This window comes from Aristolochia californica, unplaced genomic scaffold, assembly GCF_029961685.1.
Source record: "Aristolochia californica isolate CCGP_79_NKW_82.1479 unplaced genomic scaffold, dmAriCali1.0.hap1 SCAF_2, whole genome shotgun sequence".
NCBI classification, from domain to species: domain Eukaryota; kingdom Viridiplantae; phylum Streptophyta; class Magnoliopsida; order Piperales; family Aristolochiaceae; genus Aristolochia; species Aristolochia californica.
In genome coordinates, this window is record NW_027181881.1 from 35,821,093 (window position 1) to 35,833,540 (window position 12,448).

General features: G+C 40.6%; 1 protein-coding gene across 1 annotated transcript; it reads left to right on the forward strand.

Annotated features, from left to right (window-relative positions):
• The first annotated feature begins 1,769 nt into the window (after window positions 1-1,769).
• Window positions 1,770-5,409, forward strand: LOC137956135 (uncharacterized). Its single transcript, XM_068803488.1, has 4 exons — window positions 1,770-2,297; window positions 2,558-3,474; window positions 4,094-4,255; window positions 4,346-5,409. Exons 2-4 carry the CDS (start codon window positions 3,306-3,308, stop codon window positions 4,507-4,509), a joined length of 495 nt encoding a protein of 164 aa, XP_068659589.1. The 5' UTR covers window positions 1,770-2,297; window positions 2,558-3,305; the 3' UTR covers window positions 4,510-5,409.
• Window positions 5,410-12,448: the final 7,039 nt, after the last annotated feature.

Here is a 12,448-nt window from a genome sequence, read left to right on the forward strand (position 1 = left end):
TAAATCTCCTAACTCTAGATTATTACCAAATGATGATCCATTTTCACTACCTTTGAAAGTCTTCAGATGTCAATGTTTTGTTCATAATTCATTTCCTAGACACAACAAACTTGAACCTAAATCTATCAAATGTATCTTCTTGGGATACTCTTGCACACTAAAGGGTTATGTTTGTTATAGTCCCACGCTTCAACGTTTATTTGTGTCCAAGGATGTAACATTTTTTGAAGACTTCTCATTTTATTCTGATAGTGCTCCTCCTGGTCTGTCCTCAGTACTAGGTTCCCCTCGATCGGTTGTGCCTCGTGATACAGAGATTATTCAATCCCCAAAGCAAGTGACCGACACCACACCTACGGAGTTAACAGATCCAACAGAGGTAAGTACTTCATCACCAGTTATTTTTGGCCTTCAATATGATACTCGTCCTATTACTATAAGGAAAGAACCTAGATCATGCACTAGACCTTCTACTTCTCATCCCATTATAAATTTTGTGTCTCATCATCGCCTCTTACCTTTATGTTGTCAATTTCTTTCTTCTATTTCTTCCATATCTGTTCCACATTCCTATCAGGAGGCTCTACAACATCCAGGGTGGAAGGCAGCAATGGATGAAGAAATGAATGCACTTAATGACAATCAGACATGGTCATTGGTTCCTCTTCCAACAGATAAAAAATTTGTTGGTTGCAAGTGGGTTTATACTATCAAACATAATCTGGATGGGTAAATTGCATGACTGAAGGCTCGACTAGTTTCCAAATGCTATATTTAGTGTTATGGAATTGATTATGAAGAAACCTTCTCTCTAGTGGCAAAAATGAACTTAGTGCGTATATTATTATCTCTAGCGGCCAATTCATCATGGCGATATATCAACTTGATGTGAAAAATGCATTTCTGAATGGGGATATTAAAGAAGAAATTTATATGCAACAACCACCTGGGTATGTGGTTGAGGGGGAGTCATTATACTGTCTAAAAAAATCTTCGTATGGTCTAAAGCAGTCCCCTCGGGCATGGTTTGAGAAATTTAGTCAAACTCTCATACGAGCCGGCTTTTACAAAGGCTCTGGAGATCACTCAGTATGTTATGAACACAATAACATTATTATTTTAATTATTTTCTTTAATTTACTTTATTTTATTTCAGTTTAGGCCACATGGGTATTTTTGGAATATTTTATTTATAGGGGTATTTTTTTAATATTTTATATTAAACCCTAACAGGGTGAACCCTATTTAAGGGGTAAGAGTAATGAGAAAGACAAACATTGAGAATTAGATTAAATCTAGTGTAAACATCCTTAGAGTTCTCCTCAACGAGCTCTAGGGTTTTCAAGCTTCCCTTTGGCTTGATCTTCGTTCTCCATGTCTCCCTACAATTCCACCATGTCTTTCTACAATTCCCCATGGCCGAACCGGAACATCAATAACGAATCTTTGCGTAAGATCCGGGACCGTAACAACTGGTATCAAAGCTAGAACACAATGGGTTATTCCCCAGAAGAATGGATGGTGATGCACAGAGAAATATCTCTAGAAGAATGGATGGCGATGCATAGAGAAATCAGAAAAATGCAGCGGATTGGCATTGAAGAGAAAAAAATATGGGAATGGCATGCAGCCTACGTGAAAAATTTTCTTGCGAGGAAGCAACTAGCTCCCGTAGAAAAGGTCACACGACCTCAAATATCCAACCATGAAATATGCGCACAAGAGGCAGACGCTGTTTTAGACGAACAAAAATGCCATGCCTCATAAACTTTCAAATTTTCCCCGTAGGGAGATCCAAAGTCGCACAGCGGGGACCATGATTTAGGGCATTCAATAGGGTTTTTTGCCCAAACGTCGTCGGTGGGGGAACATACTGGTGCAACCCCAAATCCGACTACGGGGGCCTCAAAATTCTCCAAGAAGGACCCTAGAAATCCAAAATAGGAGGGGTATGCAACCACAATCTCGTCGGTCAAGGCTTATTTGGGTTCGACCTCCCAAAATCCATTATCATGGCGGGCAGAAGGTCGGTTCTTCACCGTCGACAGGGAAAACTCCCAAAGGGCTGTCCTTCACCACCGAACACAAAGGAGGCTCTGTCGGTGCCATCGGAAACAACTCTGGTGGGATTGGACTTCCGGCCACCACCTCCCACTCGCAATCCACCTCTCGGCATAACAGAGGGAACCCAATTCATCGAAAACAACTCTGGTGGGATTGGACTTCCGGCCACCACCTCCCACTCGCAATCCACCTCTCGGCAGAATAGAGGGAACCCAATTTCCAAATTGGGTGGGGTAAGTTTCGACAACCTCATTTTTGCATTCAATTTTGTGGTAAGATGAACAAATTCGTGCAGTTGTGTGATGAAGTCTCTGCAATGCAAGAGAAATTGTTTTTGGGGATTCCGGGAAAGAAAATAAAAATTGAATGGAGACTGTTTTATTTTTCTGTTGTTGTGAACCTCAGCGTGTCCAAGAAATTTTTTTTGGGGGGGGGCTTTGTTTTTCTGTGGATGAGCACAATACCTGTGCTGATGTGAATCTTCAAATTGCAGATGTGGGGTTTCATTTTCTGGATCCCCTGTATGTTGTCTGTCCATGAACTTCAAATTCAAAAATTTGGCCTAGAAGTTCTCTATTTCGTGAAGCAGAGAAACAGTACCAGATTGAGGGAATTCCGGCTGGTGTGAATACAGTCTGAAATGGCTCTTGTCATGCTTTTGAACTTATTGACAGAATTTCACGCCTTGTTGCCTCTGACCCTGCCTTCCGCAAGGATAATAGAACAATGATGGGCAGAAAAAATCTATTCAGTAACACTTTAAGGAAACATCCTATGCTTGGAAAATAATAGTTGAACTTCGTCTAATAGAAAAGGAGGCCTCTAAGTTGAGGTTTTTCATTGATGAACCTGCTTATACAGATTTGCATTGGAGCATGTTCATCTCTGCTATTAAAGGGCAAGGCAATGATGAGCAGCAACAAAAGTGGCTACCATTGGCCACTAAGATGCAGATAATTGGTTGCTATGAACACATTGAATTTGGTCATGGTTCCAATGTTCAGGGACTTGAAACAACCACTACATTTGATCCACAAATTGTTGAGTTTATCATTCATAGTTCAACACTCACTTCCAGCAAATGGTGGCCTGGTGGCTTGGGTAACGTTTCAACACATGCTATTCTCTAAGCTAAGCTAATCATAGATGGAAAGGAGCATGGAGTTAATGGTTTTATTGTTCAACTACGAAGTTTGGAAGATCACTCCCCTCTTCCAGGTATTGCAATTGGTGATATTGGGATGAAATTTGGAAATGGAGCTTACAATACCATGGATAATAGTGTCTTGCGGTTTGATCATGTGTGCATACCAAGAGATCAGATGCTGATGCGAGTTTTGCAGGCCACACGAGAAGGGAAGTGTGTTCAATCAAATGTTCCAAGACAGCTTATTGATGAGACCCGCAGTAGTGAGTTTGTTCTTGATCTAATTGACACAGTTGGGCTGAAATTTTTGGATCCCACGTCTGCTGCTCAGCCATGAAATTTTTTTTGGATGTTGTTTTATTTTTCTACTACCGAGAACAGCTGCAGTGTGCCTCTTCCAATTTCTGCTACACACATGGATGAAGGACATGTTTCATATTCTTTGTTGACGGGAGTTAGAATTCTTTTGGGTAATCAAATTGACAACGGGGTGCTGACAATTTTTTGTGGAGGAATTCTATCAATTTTTTTGGGACGCATTATGTGGTTGTGGATGAACACTGCAATAGTGTGGCTGTTTCTGGTCATTGTTCCAGCAGTCCTCATCCATTTGAACAGGTTGTGTTACATTTTTTTCTTGTTTATGGAGGCGTTGGTGACAAACTGGCTAGGAACTCTCGATTCTCTATTTTTATGATGAAATGGTATGCAAAATTTTATGAGTTCAAATCCACATACCTGTTTATACCAGGAGCAAGCACTACAGGTCTTAACATGCACTTTATGTGGACTCTTCCAATTACCGTTGGTTGTTTAAGTGATTGCAATTATTGCAAGACAAAGCATGCTCATGCCTTGCTGTATATATCATTTTCATTGCAGGAATTGAAATTCTCGTCCCAACCTGTTGGCAGTGGGGCTTGTGTGCAGAAGTTACTCATGCAAAGTTCAGCAGCCAGTTATGTGGATATGGAATTGGATTTTGTGACGGAAATTCCTCTGCATTTTTACACTTATCCCATGACAACCAGGGATTGCTAGCGGGTATTGTTTCTACATTATGTATGCTGCTTGCTGGGACTAACTTCCGCCTCTTTTGCTTTGCATCTAAACAACAGCTTCTCTCCTGGTCAGAACTTGACAAATATGGATCAAATCTTCCTCCTAAATCTGACTATCCTTTGCCCCCCAAGGCTACTGCTGTTACCGGGGACATGCTGCATTCTGCCAAGGGGGAAGCCATGGTGGACGATCATGCCTGGCTGTTATTGTTGTGCAAGAACACTTGCGAATTTTGAAGTTGGGTGATCTTGTCCTTTTGACTGCTGTCTACGAACAAGTGCTGCCCATATCAGCTATTCTGGCAGAGTATATTGACCCGCTCACTCCAACTACTCCGAACAAAGATTCTCTAATTCTGTTTGAAGGCCAATTAACCGTGGGAACTGAGCCAACGCATTTTGATCTTGATGCTGGTTTTGTTATGATGGCAGAGTTGTTAAATACTATGCACGAAATCTGTGGGGTGCCGAACCTTCATTCTATCATGGAAGTTTCGCTACAGGAAATGGGGGTTGGACCAAATAAGCCACCTCCAGCCTCAAACGAGGTGATTGTCAGGCTTCCAGTCATCACATTCACACGGGAACTTTTCGTCAAGTTAGGGAGAGAGACAGAGTATGCAGTTTGCACGGAGTACTTGGTTATAGATGACAAGATGCAGGAATTGCTTCGCAAGCATTTCGTTCACCCAATTACCTTAAGCCATAGCTGGGTGAGCATACTTCGTGCTCTGCAAGCATGACCTACAAACAGATGACCAAGCATATGCGAGCTAGGAAGCCCATGGAAAAGAGGTTGTAGCCGAATGGATAGACGCAGACTCCGCACGCTTACACCACTTGTGTCGTCCAGAAGGAACGCGGATGCCAAAGATGCCACTTGGGGAGAGGTGGCGCCGTTTCGGCACGTATACCTACCTTTGAGCTTGAGGACAAGTTCTTTCTTCCAGGGGATGTAATGTTATGAACACAATAACATTATTATTTTAATTTTTTTCTTTAATTTACTTTACTTTATTTCAGTTTAGGCCATAGGGGTATTTTTGGAATATTTTATTTATAGGGGTATTTTTGTATTATTTTATATTAAACCCTAAAAAGGTGAACCCTATTTAAGGGGTAAGAGTAATGAGAAAGACAAGCGTTGAGAATTAGGTTAAATCTAGTGTAAATAGGCTCAGAGTTCTCCTCAACGAGCTCTAGGGTTTTCAAGCTTCCCTTTGGCTTGATCTTCGTTCTCCATGTCTCCCTGCAATTCTACCATGTCTTTCTAAAATTCCCCATGGCCAAACTTGAACGTCAACAATGAATCTTTATGTCAGATCTGGGACCGTAATACAATATTTATTGAAAACACACCAAGAGGTAATGTAATTCTGGCTGTATATGTTGATGATATTGTTTTCACTGGTAGTGTAGGGCATCCAGAAAAACAAAGGAAAAATATGTGCTGAATTCAAGACAAAGGATCTTAGACTACTCAAATATTTTTTGGGTATTGATGTATTAAAATCCAGGCATGGGATTGTGCTATCCCAAAGGAAGTATGCTCTTGATCTACTAGAGGAGACAAGAATGATGGGATGCAAATCAGCAAACACTCCTATGGATGCAAATACAAAATCTAGTGGAGGTACTGGAGAAGATGTAGATATTTGAAAATATCAAAGACTAATAGGAAGACTCATTTACCTGTGTGTAACAAGGCCAGATATATCATATGCAATAAGTTTGGTAAGTCAATACATGCACAAGCCATAACTAAGTCATTGGACAGCACTTGAAAGGATACTACGATATCTAAAAGGAGCTCCAGGGAGAGGGCTTCTCTCTAAAAGCCATGGTCACTTCAACATCAAAGGATTCTCATATGCTAATTGGGCCAGATCCCCGTATGACAGAAAATCTACTTGGGGATTTTTTACTATGGTTGGAGGGAATTTGGTTACATGGAAAAGCAAGAAGCAAAATGTAGTCGCACGGTCTAGTGCACAAGCAGAATACAGAGCCATGGCACACAATGTTAGTGAACTCCTATGGATAAGATCTCTTCTCACTGAATTGGGATTCTAAAAAGAAGCTCTGATAGATCTATATTGTGATAATCAAGCAGCAATACACATTACATCGAATTCAATCTTCCACTAAAGAACAAAGCATATTGAAGTGGACTGCCATTTTATATGAGAAAAGTTCCAAGCAGGTTTTTTATCTCTAAAGAATATATCATCACAAAGTCAAGTTGCACATATTCTCACCAAGCCAGTCACTCACAAGATTATGTCTACCATATGCAGCAAGTTGGGCATTTATGATTTTTTCTCACCCCAGCTTGAGGGGGAGTGTTATAATGTGGGACCCACCATGGTGCACGAGTTGGTGGGACCCACCATGAGGACGTGGGACACCAAGTAGAGTACTCACCCAAGTGGGACACCAAGAAGAGTCCTCACCCAAGCTAGCATGAGTTAAGGAGTTACGAAGCACAAGCTGAAATGAGTTAGAGGACTTGAAGATCAACTAGGACCCACAAATATCCCACGAGCTGGAAACCTTATCAAGACGAGCTCTAAGATCATGAGGGACCCACAAGGATAAGGGCACAAGCTGGCCTTTTAACTTATATTCATGTGATTGAAGAAAGAGTTCTAGTTCAACTCATATTAGTCTTCTAGTAGATTTTTTTGCATAGACTTATCTTAGAGAGTTAGAGTTGGAATATAATTAGGAGATTGAAAGGCTAATTTTATAAGGACTCTATCTCTTCCTCTACTATAAATAGAGGTGTTTTAATTTGGAATTAATCAAGTTACATATCTCCTTTTTGAGTTAATCTCTCTCTCTCTCTCTCTCTCTCTCTCTCTCTCTCTCTCTCTCTCTTTCTCTCTCTCTCTCTCTTTGCTTGGCGCCACCTCTCTTTTCTCTTTTCTTTTTCCTTCTCTCTACCCGAGAGCTCTTCTTCCCTTTTCTTTTTTTTCTTTCTTCTTTATCTTGCTTGGATTTATGGAAAAAGGATCCTAAATTCAACAGATGTGAAGAATGCCTTTCTCCATGGTGGCCTAAAAGAAGATGTCTACATGAAGCTCCCCTCGGGTATGACTACTTCACCTCCTGATCATGTTTGCAAGCTATGTCATCCGTTGTATGGGCTGGTGCAAGCTCCTCAGGCTTAGTTTAAGAAGTTTCACAGCACACTTATTCTCCACAAGTTTACATAGAGTCAATATGATTCATCTCTATTTTATCATAAGTCTGACGCTGGCATGGTCATTCTCTTGGTTTATGTGGATGACATCATCATTACTGGCACTGACTCGGGCCTGAATACCAAGCTTCAGCAAGTGTTGCATGCCACCTTTCATATGAAGGACCTTGGACACCTCACATACTTCTTAGGGCTTGAGGTACATCACCGTACCAATGGTATTTTCTTAAACCAGCATAAGTATACTCAAGATCTTATTTCTCTAGCTGGATTGGAGGACACATCTTAAGCTGCTACTCCTATGGAGGTCAATGTCAAATACTGGAAAGATGAAGGGACACTTCTTGAGGGTCCTACTATCTATCGGCAACTAGTTTGGAGTCTCATATACTTGACTACTACTCGCCCGGACATCTCCTATGTTGTGCATCAGGTTAGTCAGTTTATGTCATCACCTTGGCACCTTCATCTTGCGTCGGTTCGGTGCATCATCCGCTATCTGCCCGGTTCTCCTATTCGGGGGTTATTCTTTCCTACAGGCTCCACACTACGACTGGTTGCCTACAATGATACAGATTGGGCCGGATGCCCAGATACTCGTCGATCTATTACAGGTTGGTGTATATTTTTAGGGGATGCGCTGATTTCTTGTAAATATAAGAAACATGACCGAGTGTCCAAGTCATCCACCGAGGCTGAGTATCACGCCATGTCTACTGCCTATTCTAAAGTTATCTAGCTCCGTGGCCTTCTTACTGAGCTCTATTTTCCTCAGACCTCCGTTACACCACTTCATGCAGATAATACAAATGTGATTCAGATTGCAACCAACCTTGTTTTCTATGAGCGCACCAAGCACATTGAGGTGGATTGTCACTCTATCAACGACAATTTGGAGCACTGGGTAATATCTCTTTCGTATGTTTCTTTGGATATTCAAGTGGCTGATATCTTCACCAAAGCATTGTTTCATCCATGGCATAATTTTCTGGTTGGCAAATTATTGTTGGTTGACTCACCAACATCAATTTGAGGGGGGATGTTATGATATTTTGGATGTATATTAGGTATCACTTATGCTTGTTGTATGTTGTATTATGTACATAGCTTAATGGGCTGGGTGGGATTGTGGTGGGCCCTGGTTGATATGTAATCTTTGGTAAACCTAAGTATAAATAAGAAAGAGAAGAGAGGGAAGGAAAATTTTGCATTCCTGTCAACATTTCACCTTCTTTCTCCTCACCATCGTCCTAGTTGAGAAGCAAGAGAGCGTGAGGCTCTCTATCGGGATTGTGAAGTCAGTTCCCAGAGGTTGTGGTGGTTCCGTCCACCACCGATGGAGCTTAGAGGTCTCCGTGCGAGAGGATCTGTAAGCTGTGCGGCATGGCATTTCGTCCCCGAGAAGACTAGTTCATGAACACTTGTCTCAGCTGATTCGTCGGCCCTCATTCTTGAAGAAGATCTTGGTTAACACTAAATTAAAATTCTACCAAGATAGGTAGCTCATGATTTTAATCCAGTGCCTTACTATTTTGTCAAGATTCAGACCAAACTCAACAAGTCAACTCGGATAGAGCACCACTAGCCTGACCAAGTCAACTCGGACGAACTCAATCCAGGTCAGGCTGAGTCAATTATCATTATTACTCGACGTGACTCATTTATTGACACTGATCATTATTACTCGGCGTGACTCATTTATTGACTCATATCATTATTACTGGGCCAACGTATTATTTGGTGCACAACTTTTAGATGGAAACTCTACGGATTATTTCATGAGTCCTTATTAAGGACTTTCATTATTTGGGCCCAGACCCATTTTCGTTCTTGCTATTGTGTCTCTTTGGCTAAGAAAATATTATTCAACGACTTCTCGGTTGTTGAGTGTTGTCAGCATTGGTTATTCTGATGAAGAAGAAAGCACATGTGGCCCCAACATATTATCTTCTAGTGATTCCCTACTACCCTATTATTATTTGTTAAAATCACTTATAAGCAATGCCTATAGACCCACTACCTATAGAGGATAGGAGTGTGCCCAACATCCAACGTGGGTCAAGTTTATTATTCACACAAGAGATTCTTTTTAGCTACCCTAAGAAGTGGGTAGACTCTATGCCCCATAGTTGGCTACTTTTCCACCTTTGAAATTGAGCGGAGAGTATTTCCTACTATGACCATTTGACTAGAGTATGGAGCTTTTTCATAAGGCTAGGAATGATTTTTTTCTCACCATTATTATGCCAGCTAGGTCTTTTGACAAAGACTAAGAGATCACTGACTTGAGGGGGAGTGTTGGAAGATATTATGGATTGTCATTTTATACAGGAAGATCCTACACACCATTTGCAGCAAGTTGGCTATTTATGATGTTCTCTCACCCCCACTTTGAGGGGGGGTGTTAGAAGATGGGCTCAAGCCCACCCGACCAAGGAAGACCTACACATCCAAGATAGGTGGAAGATGGGCTCAAACCCACGGACCAAAGATGGCCCATAGTGGTGGCATGATGGTAAATAGAGAGTCATCTCATAAAGATGCCATTGATGTAATTAGTTTAAGTTTAGGGATATAATTATAATATTATAGTTTTACTCATCTGTAAATAAAGCTTCATAGGACACAAGTCCATAGCCTCTTTCTTCTTCCTATTTTCTTCCCAACATGCCATCTCTCCTTTTCTCCATGGCATAATCCATGGAGTCCTAAAAATCAATACATTTTGGCCTCATCATATTTTGCTATGAACATGCTAGTTCTAGAGTCTTTGACACATGGGTGACCTCAAGTTTGTCCCAAATTTGCAGTCTCACATGTGGTGATCTGGTTCAATTCATTTGGACCTAAGGCACATAACAACAAGTTAATAGCATTAAAGTTTGTTCTGAATTGCTCATTATCTTCCCTAGTCAACTCATTGAATTCCTTCGTGACAAGGTGGCTATTCTCTAATTTTTGTTACTCAAAAGGGCCATTCTTTGTCATGTGCCAAATGTCTCAATCCATGGATTGGACAAAGAATTTCATTCTTACTTTCTAACGGCCATAGTTTACACGGTAATTAGAGAGAGACAGTTGGCAGATTTTCCTTCAAGAATAAGCAATTTAACTTGAGATTTCATTTGAATCGATATTCAAAATCAAGGTGATTTTGATTCCAAATGTGCTTATGCTTGCTCTGATAGCAAATTTGGGCCCAAGTGGCTTCATAAGAGGGAGAGAGAGGGGGGGGGGGGGGGGGGGGGGGGGGGGGGGGTGTGTGGTTGTAATTTGTGTTTTTACAATAAGTGTGCACAAATTAAAGATAATGTAAGTAATCAAAAGCACACACCACAAATAACACTAATTTTTGGTTTTTATGTTCCCCTATTGGTATTCACCATCCAATAACCCATTCTTAGAAAATTCCACTAATCTTAGCTTTATTAGCTGGAATTTTACATAAAAGAGATTTAGGCTCTCTTTTATGCCACGTGTATGCTCAAATACATGATTACAAATTAAGCCACGTGTAAGCTCAAAGAGATTAGATAGATTCTAGCACTAACATACCTTTCTATCTAGATTCAAAAGGTTATAGATGGACCTATAAAGAAAATAATGAAAATACAAAAGAATAGAAAGCTTACATCCTTTATAAATTTGGAGAGACAACCTTCTCCCTTGATTTGTCCAAACCTCTAGCTTTGATGCACAATGAAGATGATTTGGGGCTTCACTAAATGAACGAAGTTAGAAAGATTGAGAGGGAAAGAATGAGTTTGCAAGGTTTGTATCACTTTATCTCAAAAATAGGTTTAGGAAGGTTTTCCAAGAAAAAAAATACTTTGAATGTTGTAGGTATTTCAATTAATGCTCAATAACTTCTTTAAATCACGTTTCATGGGGTATTTATAAGTTTTCCAAGCTTGTTGATTTTTCGGACTCCATGAATTTAGCTAATGGAGAAAAAGGGAAAAAACCCCATTGGAAGAAAACTGGAGGAAAAAGGGTTATGGAATTGATTCTTCCTACCTTCCCCCTAAAGCTCTATTTATAGATTTATGAAACTACTATATTATAATAATACCCCTGAACTTAGGGTTTAGGGTTCAGGGTTTTAACCCTGAACTTTAGCTTAATTACATCAATGACATCTCTATCAGATGACTCTTTATTTACCATCATGCCATCAATGTGTGTGGGTATATGGGCCTTCTCCTTGATATATGGGCCTTGAGCCCGTCTTCTATATCTCTCATATCCATGGGTCTTCTTTTGTCTATGGGCTTAGGCCCATCTTCTAACACTTCAATATGTGAGTCTTCCTTGGTCGTCTGGGCTTGGGCCCATCTTCTAACACACTTCAATACGTGAGTCTTCCTTGGTCGTCTGGGCTTGGGCCCTGTCTTCCAACACTCCCCCTCAAGCTGGGGGCAAGAGAACAGCATGAACTCCCAGCTTGCTGCAAATGATGTATAAAATCTTTCTTGTATAATATGCTTTCATCTTCCAACACTTTCCCTCACGCTGGTGCTCTCGTTCATGAAGCCCAACTGGTATAATATCAGCGAGAGTAAATCACTCCTAGCCGCTAAAGACATTGCTTTGAAGTATCCACCTCCACCAATGTGTCCCTCCATAGGACAATGACTCAAGTGGTAGAGTAATATATGATATTAATGGGGGTGGTAACATAAATATAACAATAAGTTCCTCCGTCAAGGACTTCCAACCACAAAAATTTAATATTTTTACGGGCATGAAGTTCCTCCATCATGTACTTCCATCCACCAAAATTTGATATTTTTTACGGAGATGAAGTTCCTCTATCATGGACTCCCAACCACAAAAATTTGATATTTTTTACGGGGATGAAGTTCCTCCGTCATGTACTTCAAACCACAAAAAATTGATATTTTTGACGGGGATGAAGTTCCTCCATCATGGACTCCCAACCACAAATAAATTTGATATTTTGATGGGGTT